This window comes from Phoenix dactylifera, chromosome 3 (genome assembly GCF_051530095.1).
Source record: "Phoenix dactylifera cultivar Ajwa chromosome 3, Ajwa_hap1_PhDact_Kaust_v1.1, whole genome shotgun sequence".
In the NCBI taxonomy this organism is placed as follows: domain Eukaryota; kingdom Viridiplantae; phylum Streptophyta; class Magnoliopsida; order Arecales; family Arecaceae; genus Phoenix; species Phoenix dactylifera.
The window spans coordinates 32,372,118-32,394,449 of record NC_143192.1 but is presented as its reverse complement, the minus strand read 5'-3'; the positions used below and the strand labels follow the sequence as shown (position 1 = coordinate 32,394,449).

Genomic DNA, 22,332 nt, shown 5'->3' with positions numbered 1-22,332 from the left:
ATCCAGCACTCCGACCCCGAGTCGGAGATCTCTTGATAACGACAGGCTGCTTCCCAGAGGCACGCCGAGGCCTCCTGCTCCACTACTCCCTGCAACGGCTGTATCCGACGCAGTTCCACGATCTCCTGTATCAGCCGTACAAAGCGGAACTCCACTACGCCCTGTCATGGCCGTACCCAGCGCTGCTCCACGACGCCCTGTAACGGCCATGTCAGTGGCCACTCCATCGCGCCCCACGATGACAAACCCCCCTGAGAGACCCCCCAGCCAGGTATATATGCGGCTGGGGGGAGAAGGGGGGGTAAGCAATATCTTCCAGAGCACTCTCTTGCTTGCTATTATCATTTCTCCTCCTCCTCCAATCTCCTCTGACTTGATCGTCGGAGGGCCCCCACTACCCCAGTGGTGGTGCGAGGCTTGCTCGCAGGTTTCCCGGTGGAAGGTGGAGCGTAACCAACACCAACCAAGACAACTCAGACGGAACCCCGTCCACACCGCTGTGTCAATCGTTCTCGGTTTGGACCACCAGCAACAGATTACTTTTTATATATAGTAGATCAAGCTATTTCTTCAATTCAAAATAGGTTTGAACAATTCACCATATATGAAGATGTTTTTGATTTTTTTTTTAATTTTAGAAAGTTAAAATCTTTGAATAAAGAGGATTTGAAAAAGTGTTGTCTTAACCTTAAAACAATTTTTAAAGCATAGTGAATATTTTGATATTGCTGGTCTTGATCTATTTTCAAAGTTAAAAGTTTTGAAAGAAGTTTTATAAATAGGAATTAGTACCACTATTGATATTTTAAGTTTTATTAAAATATATATTCTTTTCCAAATACATGCATTGCTTATAGAATATCGTTAATAATATTTGTAATAGTTACTTCTGCTGAAAGAAGTTTTTCAAAATTAAAGTTAATAAAATCTTATTTACGGTCAACTATGTCGCAAAAAAGATTAAATAGATTAGCTATATTATCCATTGAAAATAGTATTTTAATAAATCTTGAGTACAAAAATTTGATCAGTAATTTTGCATCTTAAAAAGCTAGATGAATTATTTTTAAATATTTTTTTATAGTATTTTGTACTTATTAAAAAATTTTCATCATTTTTTTTTAAAAATAAGGCCCCCCTTAGTGAGTTCACCTTAGGTCCCCAGATGCATTGAGCTGCCCTTGCTAGCGGTTTTCTCAACCTTGCCCATGGAGGATTTTTTGAATTGCATAAGGGCTAATGGGCGGAGGCCGGAGACGGCTGAGCAGGGTATCAGAATGGTGTGCATTGCCTACTATATCTGGTTAGCCATAAATGCAACTATTTTTGAGAATAGCATCCAAACACCCAGGATGGTGTTGATGCGAGCCACCATGCAAGCAACCAAGGTTTGGAATCTGACTCCATTGGAGGGTACTTGATAGCTAGAAAAATTTGGGGTCCCCATAGTGCAGGCAGTACGACTTCCACAAGCATGTTTATCCCTTAGGAAGTCCCGTCCTTAGTTACCTCAAGATTAACTTTGATGGCAGTGCAAAGGATCGAGGTACAAGAAAAGGAGCGGCTTTTGTCATTAGGGGACCAAACTCCGATTTCATCAATGCAGGAAGCTGCTGCCCCTACGACGTCTCGGACACTAAGGTGGAGTTGAAGGGTGCCTGGGAGGGCTAGAGATTTGCCACGACAATACTTCGGGTAAACTGAGTTATTCTAGAGGGGGACTCTTCCACTATTATTAGGTGGATAACTATACAGATGGCGCACAGAGAAACCCACCCTCTCCTTGGAGATATATAGAGGATGATTATAAGTTTTGATAGTTTCCAGATGGTCTATGTTTACCGAGAGGTGAATAGTGCAGCTGACTAAGTAGCTTTATTTGTTGCGGTCACATGGAAAACTTTGGATGTATTCATACTAGATTAGTATGAGTCGTCTATTCCAACAAAAAAAAAAGGAACCTTTGATTGTTAAGGAGAACAACCATTGGGCAAATCCCAATTTTACTATTATCAACTAATTTTATTTTCCTAAAAGCTTTATCTACTTTTTAGAAAAATCCACTATATTTATAAAAAAAATTATATTTAATGTTGTTATGTTTGTTGTTATCTCTATTACTACAAAGAAATGGTATATCTTAGATTTCCGTTTCTTCATAATAATAAATGGGTAAGACTATCATGGCCCCTCTTATCTGAATCTATAAATTTATCTCAGCTGATTTATGCCTATTGATAATGGATGCATATATACTACAGGCCAATATATATATAAAAGTATTTCTCTTCATATAAGGGCATGGCACATATTCTATAGGTCAGTACATATACAAAATTATTTCTCTTAATACAAAGGTATTGCTATAGTGGTCCAATAAAGTTTGAGAAGTTCTCTCTCTCTCTCTTTCTCTTTTTATCAAAGATGCATCTAGTTAAATGCTTGAATGAATTACTCCCATATTTGATTCAAACTTTGAATATGGCAACTCCACTAAAGTTCAACTATATATATAATATTATTCCCAGATTAGAAGGCTTTGAAGCCGCCTCATACTTTGATGCTATATCTTGTACATAGCATGTTTGCCAACTTCTCCCCCTAAAATGTTGATATAATCTCTTGGCTTTTGCACATGCATCTCAAGCCATCAGAGAAAAAATATTTTATTCTAGAATTTTATTAAAATATAAAATTTCCAATTTTCTCTTTACTTAGAATTCTCACTTATCCAAAATTTTTAAATTAAAACTACCGTTCTATAACTAAAAGATTCATGAATAAAAATAACATTATAAATTAATATTATTGTTTTAAAAATAAAAATGTTACCTATATTTTAAATACTTGGCATTTGCTCTTCATTGTATTCTCATTTATATTTTTTTTAAAAAAATTCCTTATTTGTATATGTGCAAAACTCTAACATACTAATATGGATAATGCATGTATATTTAATTTATATAAATGACTTATAAAATTGCTTTTTGTATGTGCATGACAGAACGTAATGGTTAGTAAAATTCAAAAAAAACTAGTTTCTGCAAAAAAAATAAAAGATAAAAAAACAGTTTATCTTACAAAAATAAAAAATAAAATATATATTTGTTTATGCTGACGCTTTATATAATACGCATATGAGTACAATCAACAAAGTCAGAAAAATAGAAGCTACCGAAGAAAGTAAGGAATATTCGCTTGATTCTCCTAAAAAATCTACCATTGATGCTGTACTATTCGTCTTTTGATAAATATGGATGGTTTGAAAGGAGCCACAATCTTCAACAATTCTTCAAAAGTTGTAGAGCAAAAATTATTCATCCGTTGCCGTGCGCAGACCGTGGATCCCTTAATTACAATAGCCGAATCTCTCGTTCAAAGTGAATGGGTCCGGTTAAGCAAATTCTGCTTGCAAAATCTCCTTCTAAGGGCTTCATCGGCAAGGGCATGACAATTAGTTATGAACCAATAACCAGGCAGCAAGAACCATGGCATAAATCAAAGAGCTTGGTGTCTCTCTTTATATTGTCGTGCCCATCTTCCAAGTGCGCGTCTCTCTGGAATCCTCTGCTGCATGGAAGGAGAGGGAGCAGTTGAAGCAGCGGAAGATGTTCCCGCGGCGAATGGAGAGGAACCGACTCGACCCTCCGCCGAATCCGTCGTCCAGGGGAACCCCCTCCCCGGGACGCCTCAAAACCTCGGGGATCCTTCGGATCCCAAACCCCCTTTAGACCGCAACGAGATCTTTAGGGCCCTGGAAGTCGTGGAGAGGGACTCCACGGCCATCGCCGAGAGCTTCGCTTCTCTCTTCTCCTCCCTCCACTTGGCTTTATCCGAGGTTCGTTCTCGTAGGAGCCATCAATTATAGTTTATTACGTTCGCTTGATCGAGTTTTACCGTTACTTATTTGATTCTGGAGATCAAATTGAAAACAAGAATGGTATTGCTTTCTATTTGGAGTTGTGTTCTTGGTTTTCGTCCAAAATTTCTTAAATTGAAAACAAATTTCTGAATTCGAGGATTATCGCGACGCTGGGGTTGTATGGATGCGGAAGCTGGGACGTTTTGAAACGGAAAAGAAGGATCTAAAGAAGCCTAGCGTCATAAAGATAAGGCTAATTTGAAAACCAAACCGGGACAGAAAAGAATGAGCCTTTAAGAGTGTTTTAGTTTTAGTAACCTTTTTCATCTTGTTTTATACCTTTTTCTTGCAAATCGAGATTTTATAATTGGATTGTGGTGCTAAATAGAAGGCTGCTGAAATCCCAAAGGGGACTGCCAAGGCAAGACCACCCAAATTCCTGAGGAAAGCCACATGAAGAAATCATTATAGTACTTCTATAATGGTTTCTGGCTCAAAGTTCTTTAACTTACTATATTGAAAGAACTATATAAAAAATATGTAGATTTTATATCCTTGCACTAGTTGGAAATTGAAATCAGCAAGCAAAATTATATGTTGCATGCATCAGATTAGCGTTTCATCAACTTAGATTTGTTTAAACATATTGTCATCTTGTTCTTCTTATTGTATTACTTTATTGGATATTGTGATTCACTTTCTCTTTCTATGTTTTCTAGTCTGTATGAATAACAATTGAGTATCTGTATGTGTGGACCAGTTTGGTTTTGTGCCACCTAAACTGATAGATGCTTGCCACCAGAACTGAATCTGACTTGACAAAACTTACCACATGGTGATAGCTTCAATGACTTAATTAAACCTCTACCAAATATGGTGATGTTTAAAAGTTATTGAGTGAGCATCGAGAAAAATTATTCATCAGCCGGGAAATCCATTCATGCATGTGTTCCATGTGATGGAGGACCTTGTTACTTTGTGTCTTTAAGTTTTGTGATTGATATCCATCTTTTCGGTTAAATTTGGATATCAAACACAAAATAATGGTTAAGGACCATAGTTCATGGTTTAATGATACATATATGCATGAAACCACAAGAAAGTTGTACAATGTATTTAAATCTATTTGTACATGACAACATGCAAACATGGAGGTGGTAGAGGAAAGTCTCCAAATGAACTAAGCCTCTTTTTAGAGATCTTTATGATAAAGAATTCTTGCCTTATTGAAGAGTGATGACTAAGCAATGGATTGAATGTTAAGGCACTATCACAAAAATGAGTTGCTTCTGGGACCACAAAAGGGGAGCACTATTAATGATGCACTGCATGAAGAAGATGAAGTTATGCAGATTTTTTTGGATGACGAAGAGAACCCTAGAAGCTTTGTTGAAATCAGTATAGGTTAGAATGTTGTTCTAATAGATGCCATGAATATGAATAAGAAACTCCATAGTTTTTTCTTTTATTATTTCTTATCATAGTATTCATTACCAAAAATTGTTTTGTGACTTAATAACATACTGTGCAGGTCACTAGTACTTCAGTTGAGAACATGCAGTGCTTCAGTGAAGTTGTTGGCCGCTTGCAAGAGTCTGGTAAACTATGATATGCAAATACGCCTGATTATGCTAAGATTGAATAATTTTAGCAAATGATTTGATGAAGACATTATAACTTATAAAATAAATGACTGATTCTATATATCCGCTTATGAGTGTAGTAGTTCCTTGCACTTTCTTCGGTATTAACTTAAAAAATCTTTATTTCTATTTTGTATGGTGTATTTATGTAACTGTGATCTCTTTCTTGCATTTCAGTATATGAGAAATATTTGGATGTTCCCTATCTATTAGAAGTTAAAAAAACATGAGAAATCCTGAGTAAAAGGGCAGCTACACAGCAATTACATACTGATTGTGAACATACTATCAAAACGACTTTGATCAAATACTAATGCAACTTTGATTAAATACCGATGTCAAAAATTACTGCAGCCAACCCACCCTCTAAGGGACAAGTTTGACTTCCATTCTTATTATTTTCTAGACCAAACTTAGTAAGAAATCTTCTGGCCAATATTGATTTACTAAAAAGCTAATACCCATGTTAAAATCAATATTCATGTAGTTTGACCCATATTTTGCAACTGGCTATCTACCTTACATTTACTGCCCACTTTTTGTATTTGGAATTGGAATGGAGATTGGTGGTTGTGGTCAATTATTATAAAATATGATAGAAATTGTGTTACTTTGGTTAAGTAGAATACTCCGTATTATCTTTTGATTTGTTAATGAGAAATTGCCCAGTGATTGGAAAAGAAGTGTTGTGGTACTAAGTTATCATGCTAAAGATCTCATAACTGCAGTTGCCATCATAGTTTGAAGTCCGTGAACCTCATCATGAAGTCGTCAAAGATAATCATTGACCAAATGTTGAGAAAATGGACAAGGGTTGTCTAGAACTAATCTTGCGTTTTCTCTAGAATATTCAAACATTATTTTTCTTAACTTGGAGAGAACATGTTAAGGTATTATTAGAAATTAAGGATTCTTGTGAATTCAATAAGGACATGCCTCAGAAGGAAATAATTTCAGAGGTAGCCTCATCAAGAATAATGGGTTTACCTTTTCGAAAAAAAAAGAATGATTAGTTCATAACTCAGGTGATCCTATCGAAGAGGTTGAATTTGAACTTGTATCTCATTCCTGTTCATATGTTTAAATGTTTGCAATGTTTGGGTAGAGCTCCATGTTGCATATTATTTGCAAATGATACTGTTTATAATGTGAGATGAATGGTGGTCGATGCTTATATTAGAGACATGGAGGAAAGTTTGAGAGGATGAGGATAGAGTATACCTTGATCTAGATATATGCATATTAAGTTTTTGTTTGTGAATATTAATGATACTAATTCCCTGGTTAAAATTGGTGGCGATACTAAATCTAATAACAATTCTTGCCGAAGAAAGTCAATTAGATGAAAACAATATTGAGCAATTCAAAAATGATGAGGATGAAGTTGAGATTACCTTGGAATGCTGAACATGTAATGTATATAGTGAAAAACTGAAAATATAATATTAAAGCCATAATTTGGCTTCTATAGTTACTTGATGCAAATTCACCTTATGCCAAATATTAGTGTGTGAAGTGGGGAGAGCTATGGTTCTGATTATATTTGGATGAAGCATGTTAGGAAAATTTTGTTGAATTGCTATTCTATGAATAAAAAAAATTTAATTTCTTTTGAGAAGACTCTTGATATTTTGTCTTTGGAAGGGCAAAAGGGATGATATTTAAACTATTTGAGCATATAGCTGTTAACAGTTAGTGTTATGAGTAAGAGCAAAGCTTGAAAGTGTTTGAAAATGATAATTGGAGTGAGTGACCGGGGTACATGTACCATGGAGGCATGAAGGATTTTGTTTCTCGCTCTCCACAATATCCTTCCTACTCTTCACTGACATCGAAATGCTAAGGAACAAAACCCATGATGTGTCTATGTGTTACAAAGCAAATCAATTGGAAAATGAACCATATACCAGAAGAAGGTTTGAAGAGTGATAATTATTACTGATATCACAACCATTGATTTCTTAAAGGTTAGCCAGATTGCTCCAAATGCATAACAATAGCATATTATAATAATGTTAGAGGCTTCTTTATTGGTAACACCTAAGAATAAAATACTTCAACATTTAAAGCATCTACTCTAAGTTAAATAATTGTATAGAAAAGAAACATTAATACACCTTTAGATTTCCTTCTCTTAAAAAAAGAAAAAAGATGTTCGCTTCATTTCAAATAATTAACTTGAAATAGACTCTAGTTTACTATCATTTGTATAGACACTAAATGGATGAATCAACATAAAGACTTCTTAACTATCAAATCCATTAAACTACATTTTGCAACCACATAGTGTTGGTAATGACTATGGTTAAATTGTGCCACCTGAGCCACCCTTAGCTTGGGCTGAGCCTTATGAATTTTTAAAGTGCAAAACCCTCCTGATTTTATCCAATACCATTTTTCATTTTTTTTTTCTTGGGGGAGATTGAAGTGGTGTGTGAGCTACATGAAAGGGAGACAATGAGCACCGGTACCGGTTGGAACCGGTACCGAACCGGAGACATTCTCGTCTGCGGCCCCGTGCGCGCACGGACATAAAAAAAACTAAAACAGAAAAAAACAACGCGTCCGCGCGTGTCCGCGGACACGCGCGGACGCGTTAAGTGCCACAGAGCGGCATTAATGCCCCTCTGTGGCATTAAATGGCCTACGCGGGTTGGCAGCTCGCGTAGGCATGCTGCCCCGCGCGGGGAATCGCGCGCGGGCGCGGTTTCGGAGCGGGGATCGCGTGCGGGCGATCGGTTCAGCCTGTACCGAACTGGTGCCAACCCGTTTGGGTCGGAACCATTTTTATACGCTGTGCCGTACTGGGGCACGTCGGCACCAGTTCGGTACAGGCTGAACCGACCGGTCGGTTCAGCATATCCTGGTGGGGACACAGAGTATTGGGGGCTGGCATTGGCTTTTGGTGCAGGAACTAGGATAATAGGGAGAGGAATGAGAATAAGTGGGTAAAAATAGGTTAAGGTTTCATTGAATATTAAGCCTGATGTACATTGTTGATTGATCTATAAAAAAAAGAAGATATACATTGCTGACTCATTCTATAATAGTTTATTCTTTTGTGGTAAAGTGGTTAATTAACATGATGTCAGAGCTAGGTATGTTTGAGGTAATGAGTTCAAATCACCTCCAAGCCAGTTATTGATTTAACCCAGCTACCATCCTACTCTCATTTTAGTCTCAATGTGCAAGACCTGGGCTACTCATGAGGGGGCTGGGGTGGTTAATAAGCCTGATGTACAATGTTGACTCATTTCTGAATGGCTTAAGCTTTTGGGATAGAGTGGTTAGTTAACACTAAGGCCCAACCTAATGAGTTTCGAGCCGGCTTGGCCCATTGCTAGGTATGGCTGCCCATTGTATCAACTTTTTTTTTTTTTGGCATTTATATCCTTGGCCCTATGTTTGAATGACTTTTTTCTTTGGTAAGAATGGACATTCAAGAAAAACCTGACCAACATGCCTTATTCCTTCAAATTTAGTTCAGTTCACCTTCATGGATCCTACCTTGCCACTCCTATCAAAGACGCAGTTGAAAACAAAAAGTTTTGACATCCCTTTCTTTCTTCAATGAAGAAAATAATGTTGAATCAAGTAATACTTGATTTAAGTAAATTATTGCATCTGACAAAATACCACTTTTAACAGTATGTTTTCATTATTGTCTAGCTTTCGGTCATGAAAAATTGGATGCCATTTAAATAATTTCTTCTAGATAATGTTTTGCTGAAAACCCCATATGAGCACCGCTTACACTTTCTGCTTTAATTTTGCAGCTCTTGATGCAGCAAGCAAGGGAAACCGATACATAAATTCATTCCTGAGGTTCATGTTTGTTTACGACCAATTGATTTTCTGGTTAATTTATCCATGATTGCTTTTTGATTAAAGCAACCGCACTAATCCTGCACTTTTTAAGACTTCATAACATGTCCCGTATTATTGATTGGGAAGGGTAACTGTATGAAGAACTCAAGATTTTGTCAACTCCTTATGATATGATTCATTTAACAAATGTTAGCTGACAGAAATCAACTCTCAATGACATTCAAACATTTTGAAAATGCCATTTTCTCTCTCACACACACGCTCTCTCTCTCTCTCTCTCTCTCTCTCTCTCTCTCTCTCTCTCTCTCTCTCTCTCTCTCTCTCTCTCGAAAAGTATAACCTTTCTTCTTAGGTTTTTTGGCATAATCAGGTTACTTTTCTGTAGTAAATAATTCTCATCGATCTGCTGCAATTATTATTACAAAAGTTTGCTGAAATTCTTTATATCGTTTACCACAGATTGAATGAAGAACTGAAGAGCCTGGAAACTCTTTCTATGCAACTGTATCCTTTTATTTCTCTCTGAGTTACTATCCAGGAAATAAACACTTTGGGATGTAGAGAGCTAATGACAAATGCTCATTATGTTAATGCAGATTAATATGAAAATGTGGAAGAAGCTATGTAATGATAATGTGTTGTACTACCTGCACTTTCACATCCCATTCATTGTTGACATTTGAATTAACATAGTTTTGTTAATAAATAATAAGGGTCTTCATTCACCTTTGCAGTAACCATCAGTCTGTTTTTTTTGACTGATAAGATGTTGAATGGATATATAACTGCAGATATAGCTAATTATGACTGCAAATAGCAACCAGAATGCCATTCAATTGACAAGTGGATGAACTTAAGTAACCACTCCTGATTGTAAAGCTTGGGAGCTTATAACTTGCAAGTTTAGCGAATGATTTCACTTTAAACTTAGCCCATGCCTTGGACCGTTTCTATCTGATAATGTGCTTATTTGTCAAACTCCTTCAAAGATTTGAGTCTGTTCTGAAACTTAAGACCATGTAAGGAACACTGCATATTCACTTCTTCTGTGGGAAGAATTTATGCCATTTTTCATGTTTAGAAAATAATTCTCCAAATGATAATAAAAAGAAAATTATTCTTTCAGTTGCTGGTAGATATGTCCATATATCTAAGTGATGTATATGTTATGTAGATTATTTTGTGGACTTTTGATGCATGCATACATGTTGATAAACCTTGATTAAATGTATAATGCATATTATGATGTTAGTAGTTTCCTGTATTGACCCTAAATATGAGTTGACCCGTGGTCTGATTATGTAAAATCATGTCAATCACCTTATGGTCTCCCAGATAACTTCTGATGTATCCATCGAATTGGTCCTTGCTAGTCAAATGAAATGGTAAATAGTTGCTTTTTGAGCTAATAAATGGTGAACGATCCAATCGAACCTTAAAAGTTGCAAGTGAGATATGAATTAATTGAATATTTTTGGCAATAAGCTTTTATGGTTTAAGCTGGATTGAGTCTCAAATTAGTAAATCCCTCACCATTTCTGTAATTTTTATCATACTCTTGCTTTAGCCATATCACTTCAACTATCCATGGTTTTAATTTGATAATCTTTCATATTTTGTGTAAGTTTAATTTTTCATCAAGGGATTTACATTCTGGCAAGTGGCCAATGGTGTTAATAATAAATTCATTATTATTCAGTCTTGGTTAATTTGGATCCTCTCGAAGTTCTGCTGCGCTGAGGTCTTTGTCCATGATCAAGATGACTATTCCCAATTGATGGTTTCTGGAACCTCTCAGTCTTCTTAATTATGCTTTTTAATGATCATCATTAGCGGTCTGGAGCAATGCTTCAGAATCTTGTTTGATCATCTAGGTCACCATTTTTTCCCCCAAGCACCGAGTCCCTTTTTCCCTTGCTATTCAGGCTCATTTTGTCTGTGCTATGATATATTATTTTCTAGATTGTTATGATGCTTTCAGTAAAAGTGGTTCTTAAACTGTTACATGTCACCTAGTAATATAACAGGATTTAGTTTTAATATTTATAAACTTTTAACCTTGCTTTGTACCTGGGCCTGCAAATGGACCAGGTTGGGGCTGGGTCAGGCATGACCTGAATATGAGCTGATTTAATTGTGTCGTGGATGTTATACCCATACTCGACCTATTTATTGACCTGGACATGTTGGGTCCATGAGAAATCTCTAAGACATGATGACCTAACTCAATCTAGGAATTTGTAGTACTCTAATCTTGTTGTTCTCTCTCTTTCTCTCTCTCTGTCTTATTTGTCTGTCAATCTGTTTGTTTAATCTGTCTACCTACCCACCTATCTATCTCTCTCTCCATCGAGCCTTAATACTTCTATGCGTGACATTGAAGGTTTCCTTGTAGTCTCACTGTCACAGTCATCCATTAGTGCTACAAACTTAGGAGTGAAATAAAGTATAATAGGCATCGAGGGATATTCTTTAAGCACAACCAGTTGCTTCCAACTTACTCCCCTCCTCAATCCTAAACTACTTCCAGTAGGGATGGTATAGATGGCTAGGTGGCTAGGCTGGGTGCGTGATGCAATCAAAAATAGTGAGAGTTGGATTTAGAAGAAGTCAAGGTAGGCATAGGCATAATGGGCTGGTTGAAAGACAATCTTGTGAATGTTGAGACAACCAGATCAGGTTGCTTTAAGAGATGGATCAGGGGGAACAGTGGAGAAGGTGTGTTTAAGGAAAGATGACTGAAGAGATGTTCAAGATGGTTGAGCTGGTTGGCATGGGTGATCTAATAGAGAGGATGGTGAGAGTAGCAAAAGTGAGAGAGAAGAAGAAACCTAATAAGAATTTGACCATTATTAAGCAACTCTTTTTATGACAATCTTGTGTTTTCATGATAGGGAAGAAAATAATAACTGCACACCACTTAGCTGGATTATTCTAGTGGTCCAGTGAGAGGTAGTTTAAGTAAAAGCCATAAGGTTGAGGGGTTTGTAAAGTTTTTAGTAAAATCAGGCAAATCTCTCTATCAATATCTCACTTAACCTTGTAAACTTAGTGAATTGATTTAAATATTTCTTACATAATATATGAGATGGACTGTGCTCCTTTTGAAAGGAAAAGGACAAGGTATCTATTCCTCTCAAGTCCAAAGTTAATAATCAGGTATTCAAATTGAAGATCCACACCATTGATCATGATTTATATCACTAAAAATATTTAGAAACCAAAAATCATGTTTTTGGTGGTCTCTAACCTATTATATTTAGACTTGAGAGTAATGGGTTCCCTCACCTCGTGAGGAGCAAAATCCATCTCTCTATCTCTATACATATATGTAAAAAGAGAGAAATATGGATTAGAATTTGGTTGGCTACATCTCTGGTCAGATTTGGTCAATCCTGATTAGATGATGGGGCTCGACACTGATGATTCGAGCATTTCGATATCATCTACTGTGTCTCAATTGTTTGCACAATAAATCAGATGATTTTGAGACTCCTAACCTATACATCAATTTCACAAAAGAAGAATAATTTAAATAGCATAAAATAATGCATATTTTTTGACCCTTGATGCATGGGCTATGGGAATAACGTGATTTTTAGTGTAGTAGGTCATATTCAGTGGCTTGGGTGATCGGTTTTTGGTCCCCATCATCCAATGTAACTTGAAATCTAGTTGACCGGATTCTTGTCCACCCCCTCTCTCTATATATATGTATTTGGGGGCGACTTAAAATGCTTTGGAGTACATTTGACCCCAAATGTTTTTCATTGAAAATAAATGGTGGACCTCGCAAAATAAGAAACCACCTCATTGATAATGATCTACAACATCTAATTTGGATAAAAAAAAGCCGTGCAGCTTTTTAAGTCTATTACCCATGCATCAATGGGTAAAGTTGGATAACTTTAATGGTATGATACCATGTTTTAGTTTTATCTACAGTCTAGAAGTATCCAAATCAACTGAAATTTGATCTATGTTTTGATCGTGATCAATGGTTTTGATTTGCAAATTATATAGCCTATGGCACACTTTTGCTCACTAGCTACATTCCTCTCTTACATGTTGTGATTGCTTGATGCATAGGCAAGAGATCCAAAGCAATTACTTTTTTGGTCTCTTAAGTTTTTGATACACTGTAGATTATGATCAATGGTGCGGTTTTTCATTTTAAGAGGTTCATCATTGGTTTTAGTGGGAAGTTTTCGAGGCTAAATGCATCAAAAACCATTTTATTTGTATATTATTCTAGCAGTATTTTGTCAACTATTCAAACAATCTGGTCAATTTCTTAATACATGTGAAAGAAAGATATTGAGGAAGAATGTGGATTCTCTGGACCTAGCTGTGCACCGGTTGCTTCGTCTTCCATGACCATTGGACATCCCCAGCTGGCACTTTCAAGGTTAATCCTAAAGGCTTGTATCTCTTTTATATTTGATAAAGTATAATTATATACTTTTGTAGGTTATTTAGTGCATAATATTTCATTTAAGGAATGGTCAGGCACGATTGGTTTTTATCTTTTAAAGTTGCATAAAAAACCTGTTTGGTTGAAATCTTTTTGTGCCTTGAATTCAGATCATCAAATGTTTTCTATTTCTTTACCCTCATCATGTTTCATTTTCCTCTCAATGCAGATGAGTGTGTTCGCTGCAGGAGGCGAGAAAGAGGTTCTGATTGAATATCGACGAGGATTCAGGCAATAGAAACCCATGGCAGCGGCTGGTGACATATAGAACCAATAGCAATACAAAGTTCAGGTAGCAAAACTCATGGAGAGAGTTGGAAGTCTGTTACATACTAACCTCTGCGCAGAAGCTTTAGTGTTCCAAAATCATTAAATGGGTTAAGCAGTTTTGTAGGAGATTAGTCATTCTGTTGTTTATTTATTCTTCCTTGGTAAGTTTGTGCAAACATAGGAAGGTTTTTCATGACTAGTTGTATTGGATAATTTAAACAAGAAGTTATCAGTAAGAGATGAAAGTTAACAAAATGGAGTAAAATCTGTTGTGTTCCTGCTAATCTAAATTTAAAATCTTTATTTGAAAGATTTTAACTGCGTAAATTGCCAATGAGTTGCTGCCTTCAATCTTGGATCGTTCCTGCAGGATTATTCACCAGCTGGCTTCTGGAACCATTGAGCACGCTGTAGTTCTGCAGAAATGGCTCTGTATCTGGAGCTGTATCTTGGAACGTGTTGGTACTATATATAATGAATTTTGTTCAAAGCTATATATATTATGAAAGGACATGCATGCTAAGGTTCTATAACATCTACCAGGAAGCAAGTTGAGGGAAAGCAATAGAAGCATGCTGTTTGGGATTGTGGAATTTCAAGTTTTAAGCAGCTCATGGGATTCTGAATCTCGAGAATAGCTTCTATGTGACATATTATGTCTGCAGATGATTTGATGCTATGTGGGCAAGCCTCAGTAATGGAAGCCTGCAATCGTAAGGAGGCAATCAAACTCTATTACATTGCATGGTTTCTGGGCAAAAAATAAAGGGTTTTTTGCATGAATACCCTTCTAAATATAGGATTTGTGTGAATATCTTTCCAAAATTGATATTTATATGTATACCCTCATAAAATATTTATTTTGCTATTCTATCCTTTTTTTATTCTTATTTTTGCATATGTACCAATATCATCTAACGCCGTTAAAAAATTAATAGTTTTAAATTAAAATGATTAAAATATTCTTAATGGATAGGGGTGCAAATATAAATTTTTATAAGGATATACAAGTAAATAGAAACTTTACCACGCTTTTGAATAAAAAATTAGACAAATCTAATTAGTCATATTATAATTATGAGGTGCCGCGGGGGAGGGGGGGGGGGAGAGTAAGAATAATAACGTAATTTTAAATTTTTTATTTTATTTTTAATTAATATAAATATGATTTTTTAACACCGTTAAAACAACTGTTATATTAGGGGTATCTGTATAATAATAGAGTTTTACGAAGGTATATATACAAATATTAATTTGAAAGGGTATTCATGCAAAATTTGAATTTGATATGTAGAAGGGCGTCCATGCAAAAAACCCAAAAATAAATTATTCAGTTCTCTTGGGATGGAAGGCTCATACTTGGCCACATTCTGGGAGGTCGGTGCTCATAAAATATGCACCGAGTTCTACTCCTATCTATTTAATGTCTACTGTCAAATTCCCAAATTCACTTTTCTCTAAAAATTCACAATCATCAAGGCTTCTTGTGGGGGTATCATGACGGTAAGAAGTGTATATTCTTTAAATCATACAATTGTCTTTACAAAACCTATGGGCTTGGGTGGTTTGGGCATCAGGAACCGAGAGCCTGTGAATGATGCGTTATTGATTCAATTGGGGTGGCTCATTCTCAACACAAATGCGCCATGGTGAAGAAGCTAAATACTTGCCGCCCCAAATTGGGTTATCGTCCACAATAACACGAAGCCTACAAAAAAAAAAAAAAAAAAACATCATATAAAAATTTATCTCATAAATTACAATAATAAAAGTGGTCGAAAGTTTTTCTATTTATCAAACAAAGAAATGCAGATACAGAGCATCTAAATCCAGCATTTACATATTCAAAGCTTATACTTTTCTGCTCCTAGTAATCTTATTTATCTAATTTCTAGCATTTAAATATTCAGTAAGTAACTATGCACCATCTTACCTGATCAAGCATCGTTGTAACCCATGATAGGACTATTTTTGTAATCCGTTGGTAGTGGCCATTTTAGTTGGATGCTAGCTCCGATAAGCCTATATTTCTAGGAGCAGTCATAGCTATTTTAGGGCTCTTAAAATATTTATATTTTTCATAAATCATATAGAACTAAATGGCTTGATAAAAATTTACATTACACAATCGGGCAAATATGTCAGTTTTAAAATAATATGAAATTCTTTATGATCATACTTTATACATAACCATGGTTCATTGCTTGAGAATTGAACTCAGATGGCGATTGAATGAATCGAGAAAAAGCGCAGGGACTTCCTTTGGAGGGGAGAAAAGAATTGTAATGGAGGTCGCTTCCTAATGATTTGCGAAAAGGTCCGTAGACGAAAACAACAACATCTCAAAACCTTGATGAGAACTGGTAAAATGCTAGTGGAGACTCTACAACGAGTAATCAAAACCTTGACGAGGACTGGTTTAAACTATCTACTACACCAAGAAGCTTCCGAGCCAACCGAAACCAAGAAACATCAAATTGGCTTCTGCTGCATGGAAGGGTATTATAAAAGTAAATCCTCTTTTCAATCAAAGCATGGTCTTTAGGGTCGGAAATGGAAAGCAGGTTTTCTTTTGGCTCGATCATTGGATCGGTTCAGCACCACTAAAAGAGATTTTCTCAAACTTGCTCGAATTTGTACGGAAATCGAATATATTGGCCGCAGAAGCCATCTCATCTCAAAACATTCGGAGCCTGTTCAGAGAAGCTCTACACTCAAGAGGAGAACAGTCACTTCAATTGTTACTCTCTCAGCTACAAGAGTTAAGATGGAATGGAAATGGAACATACAGAAGACCTTAACAGTTAGAAACTACTATACCTTCTTACAAATGGTGGAGTAGGGTCCAACTTTGCTCAGGTTATCTGGAAATTAAGTCCCTCTAGGGGAAAAATCAAAAAATTTTGCATGGCTTTTTCTTTTTTTTTTTTCTTTTTTTTTTTTTGCTAGAGGCATAGCTTCTTTTTACTGTTGCATGGCTTCTTTTCAACAGTAGATTCTTAACAGCAGGTAATCTAAAGAAAAGGACCCACTCCACGGAATGGACGAGGAAACAAGTAGTCACTTGTTTCTCAAATGCGGCCTATTGTTCGGCATTTGGAAAAAAAATTTCTCAAAAAACGGAGCTCATCTACCTCCCAAATAGAATTGATGACATATGGTTTCTCTGGAGAAGTCATCGGCCGAAGAAGAACAACAAAAGGGCTTGGGCCTGCTTGGTAACTGCTGTTTTTTTGGATGATTTGGAGAGAGCGCAACAAAAGAACAACAAAATCCACATATTTATGGAGACTAATAAATAAAATAAGAAACTAAGAATGAGAAGAAGAAGAAAAATAAAGAGGAGGAGGATGTTAGGTCCCACCCAGAGAAGAAGAAGAAGATGACGAATGGAAGAGAGAGAGAAATTTTTATTCCCGGCTCTGCTTTGGGTTAGAGCATCCTAGGCAAAGCAGCCAACAACTCTCTTATTAGGGGGCGTTTGGTAACCCCAACAGGATCACCACGTAAGATCCCCGGTGATCCGAATGTTGGGGTGATTTGATCTCCGGTGATCTAAGATCAACGTGTTTGGTAGACCATGGTTGATTAAAAATCTCCAGATATCCATGAGTAATTTGTTTGATATGGTATGGGGATCCAAGATCAGTGACCACATAATACCACAAATACCCTTGATAAATCTTACATGGATTTTTTTATGTATTTTTAATTCTCATGAATTAAAAATGTAAGTCAATATACTAATTCATATAATAACTCCATAATTTTGTCACATATTCTACTTTTAGTAGTCCTTATTATATATTTATTAATCATATAAAATAGATTATAATAAAATATTAATATATTTATCAATATATTAATTATTAATATATTCTATAAAAATATATTTATTACTCCTATAAATTATTAATCTTCTAGAAATATGTTATTTTTCATTATAAAATTAATATTTTTATTTATACTTATAACAGATTTTTTTAATACTAATAATTATTTTGATTAGAAAAGTAAGGTAAATAGAAGTAATATAGTAATATATTAAATATTTTCATTATATAAATATAAAAAATAATAATATATTTTTACTAGAATTTAAAATTATCTTTCAATAATAATGGAATAATAATATGATTAGTAATATATTATAATATAATATATATCATTAATATAATATATAATATCAACATAATATATATATATATAGACATAATATATTGATGGTATATTGATATATCAATTTTTTTTGCTAATTTGAAGGATATTTTTGTCTTTAAATTTTAATTCAGGATCATTGCCCTATGATAATTTTTAATTTTCGATCTCAAGGACGGATATCCCATCATCGAGTTAGGGGATGATTCGAAAAGTAGAGATGATTTAAAATCACCGCTATGCAGGACGATCACCTTATACCAAACCCTGCCTTAGGGTGGGAGCAACCCAGGGCAAGAATAAAATAAGGAAACACCAAACTTCTCTCTACACTCCCCAAACCCAAGTAGAGACCCAGGCCATCACTTATCCCTCCTTGCCATCACTCATCAACTCCCGCGTCCCATCCGTTGCTTCGGAATCCTTCTCTTCCCCTCGAACCACGTCCACGTCCACGTCCACGTCCCAATACTTCCCTCGAACCAAGGGGATTTGGTCTCCGAACCCGTTGTGACCTGGTGGGTTTAGTGAGCTTATCAGAGGAGAAGCCGGGAAGGAAGAGAGGGAAGAGGAGAAGGGAGATGGTCCAGCGGCGGCCGGGCCTTGGTGGTCGACGGCCAGCTGTCGACAGCAGGCGGCGGCCGGCGAGGAGGGGAAAACCGAGAGCATCCTCGGTTTTGGTCCGGAACAGGGGAAGGAGGCTCGGTTCTGGGTTGGAACAGAGGAATAGGGGCGGTGGTCTAGAGGGAAGAAGGGGCTTCGGCGGCGGCGCTTGGCCGAGGCGGCACCCCGGCCACCGGAGAAAAGGAAGGAGGAGGAGGAGGAGAGGTGCTCGGTGGAGCTCAGAGGTGGGTGGATCGTTGAGAGATGGAAGATTTCTAGAGGGTTTTCCGAAGGGGATAATCTCGGGAGTGAGGGGATAAACTTGGGGTCGTTGCTCCGCCGCGATTCTCGCGGCGGATAGGCTCGACCGGTTTTTTTTATGGGCCTCACAGAAGGATTACAGTTGTGATCCTATTGGGACTCCTGGTTTTTTTTATGCCTTACCGTAAGCTTTTTAAGGAGAAAACGGCTTCTAGTCTCCTCTTTCTACTAGGATCCGAACTAGATATTCTTTTCCAGCCCTCTCTACAACTCTTCTTCTATAAAATCCCCCGCAGGACTCACAGGTCGGTCCCGAACTTCTTCTCTCTCGCTTTCCTCCAAGGTAGCAAAGGGTGATTCCACCTATGGCTCCCAAGTCTTCTCCGCTCAAGGCCGTCTCCTTTCTCTTTTTGGTGCTATTCTTTTGGACTTCAGCTGGTCTCGAGGAGAGGGAAGGGTGCTACATCAAGGCCATATATAGCTTGGGAGACTCCATTGCCGACACTGGCAACCTCCTTCGAGAGGGTGTGGGCGGGGCTTTTGCACCCATCGCACACCTTCCATACGGCGAGACCACTTTTCACAGGCCCACCGGGCGTTGCTCCGACGGACTTCTCATGATAGACTACCTCGGTAATATTTCCTTGCCATAGTTATATGCTATAGCTTTTTTTTATATTTCTATCGTTTTCAGCATGCATGCATTGCACTCTTCCTTGCATGATGCATAGCTTTTAGTTTTCTATGGGGTTCGATGGTTTCTGCATGCGTGCCATTGCTTAATTTGCAGATGGTATAAATTCATCAGTATGTACAGAGACGTGGAATATGTGTATATCAATTAAATATTAAAAAGAAAAAAATAAATAATACAGGATGCATGAAAGATTCGAGACGGTTTCATATAAGCTTTTTAAATAATTGTGCTCATCTTTGTGCTGTTGAAAGGGCTGCATGGTTTACCATGGGACGCACATCCGTATGCCAAACTGCAACATCCATAGGTTTGTTGTACGTTTTGGGAAGTGACAACATGAACAGAGACAGATATGCATCTCGGTTAGGATGGTGGACTTTTCTTAAACATTTTTAAAACTTGAGGGTTTATAATATCTTGATTCTTATGTATTAGTAGCTGCATAAGCACTGGGCCTTAATTCTTATGCTTTCTTTTTTCAGCTTCGTCCCTCAATCTTCCTTTTGTCAATCCTTATTTGGACAAGGAGGCTAATTTCAACCATGGAGTCAATTTTGCTGTAGCTGGGGCCACTGCACTTGACCATTCCTTTTTCAAGGAAAGGGGCATTTTGATGCCTTATACTAATAGTTCTTTGAATGTTCAGCTTGATTGGTTGAAGACCCATCTTGATTCTGTTTGCTCATCAGAAACAGGTCCTCTTATAATTTGTTAATCTTTGGCTCTGACTTTCTTTATTCCTTTTAACAAGTAATGCATTTTATGAATAAGATTCTAATGCAACCATCTCATTCTCTTAATTAATTTTTATGTATTGTTTCGATGAATCTATAGATTGTACTGAAAAGCTTAATCATGCTCTGTTTTTGGTGGGAGAGATTGGAGGCAATGACTATAATTACGCTTTCTTTGGAGGAAAATCCATCACAGAGGTGATAAGTTATGTTCCACATGTTGTGCAAAGCATAATAAATGCTTCCAAGGTAAGGTCTCTTTTCTTCTATAGGAGACCAGTATCTTCATAACTTCTCTCATGCTCTCTTCCTAACAAAGAAACAGTGCTATGTTATATCATCCTCTTTTGCACAACTTTCTCAGAAGTATTTCGAATACTAGTTAAGATACTCTCATATATAATGGACAAAAAAGATATGGATCAAATTAAATTGGAAATATGAAGATGATAAGACTAATGTCCAAGCATGTAAAAACAATAATAAGATTTTACTTGGTTAGAACTATTATAGTTGGAGCATTAGATGATGATGCCTCATGTTCACATATGTACTTGTTTAGATCACAGTTTTAAATAATTATAAAAATCGATAAGATAATAACAAATATAAATTAATTACGTCACTAATATGTCTTCAGCATGCATTGCTTGTAATGCCTAGTCGAGTAATGATGCACGATCTAAGATAATGTCATGAAATTTACTCAAAAAAAAAAAAATAACGATATCAAAATGCATGAGAAATATCGATTAGTCCTGTTTGATGCAAATAATTAATTGAATGGTTATGCAATCATGTCTTCGTTATAGTATGTGCTAACATTATATTTGTGCTGAATATATTTTAGGAAGTGATAGATATGGGAGCTGTTCAACTAGTTATTCCTGGGAATTTTCCAATTGGATGTTTTCCAAGCTACTTAACAGCATCGCGTTCATCAGATCCAGATGCTTATGACGACAGAATGTGTCTTAAAGGACTAAATGCCTTTGCCATGCTCCATAATTTAAAACTTCAAGAAGCAATACAAGAGTTGAGGAAGTCATATCCTCATGTTATCATCATGTATGCAGATTACTACCATGCCTTCTTGCATCTACTTGACAATGCGTTGGATTTAGGTATGTTATGGTATAAAAATCAATATATTACATCATTCTTGATTTCTACGATTACATTATAAATATATGAAACTAATTTACTCGAGCTTTTTTAACTATAGGATTTGCCAAGAATTCATTGATGAAAGCTTGTTGTGGAAGTGGCGGTGAGTATAACTTTGATGCCTCCAAAATGTGTGGTTCTCCTGGAGCTTCAACATGCGACAACCCTGCTCAACATATAAGTTGGGATGGAATTCATTTAACACAGAAGGCATACATGATCATGGCGCGAGAGTTAATCAGTGGTGGATTCTCCTATCCAAGCTATGGAGTTCAGGAGAAGTGGAAATGCTACTATTGAGTCCTGGAGAAGAAGGAAGCATAGTGTTGAAATAATATCTTATCCTATTTAGACTGGGAACTTGGATTGAGTTGTCAATTAGTCCGTTCATGTTTTTAGTTTTATTTTTTTGATGATTTGTTTAGAGTATTAATCATCTGTCTCTGATGGGAATATGTCATTTTGTACTTCATCAATTATAGACAATTGCGTTAAATTTGATGGTCAAGATTTTATTTAGCTCGACCCCACTGTATGGCAAACTTGTTCTTTAAAACTATAACCTCCCACGCTGGGGTGGTAGGTACACGTATGTAGGTCTCATAGCTTCTGAAATTTACCTCCCACAATGGACC

General features: G+C 36.5%; 2 protein-coding genes across 3 annotated transcripts; both read left to right on the top strand.

The window, feature by feature from the left end:
• Window positions 1–3,315: 3,315 nt before the first annotated feature.
• On the top strand, window positions 3,316–14,332 carry LOC103699566 (uncharacterized). 2 transcript variants are annotated; one of them, XM_039121683.3, is made up of 6 exons: window positions 3,318–3,838; window positions 5,394–5,460; window positions 9,282–9,330; window positions 9,793–9,837; window positions 13,644–13,741; window positions 13,977–14,332. In XM_039121683.3, the coding sequence occupies exons 1-5, from the start codon at window positions 3,575–3,577 to the stop codon at window positions 13,708–13,710; spliced, it is 492 nt and encodes a 163-aa protein (XP_038977611.3). In that variant the 5' UTR covers window positions 3,318–3,574; the 3' UTR covers window positions 13,711–13,741; window positions 13,977–14,332. The 2 variants fall into 2 exon arrangements, with proteins under 2 accessions (XP_038977612.3, XP_038977611.3); XM_039121684.3 differs by lacking the exons at window positions 13,644–13,741; window positions 13,977–14,332 and having other exon boundaries at window positions 3,316–3,838; window positions 9,282–9,364.
• Window positions 14,333–18,564: 4,232 nt separating this feature from the next.
• LOC148714317 (GDSL esterase/lipase At5g03980-like) lies at window positions 18,565–22,216 on the top strand. Its single transcript, XM_089929545.1, has 5 exons — window positions 18,565–19,732; window positions 20,279–20,491; window positions 20,631–20,779; window positions 21,381–21,654; window positions 21,756–22,216. Exons 1-5 carry the CDS (start codon window positions 19,465–19,467, stop codon window positions 21,995–21,997), a joined length of 1,146 nt encoding a protein of 381 aa, XP_089785671.1. The 5' UTR covers window positions 18,565–19,464; the 3' UTR covers window positions 21,998–22,216.
• The last annotated feature ends 116 nt before the right edge of the window (window positions 22,217–22,332 follow it).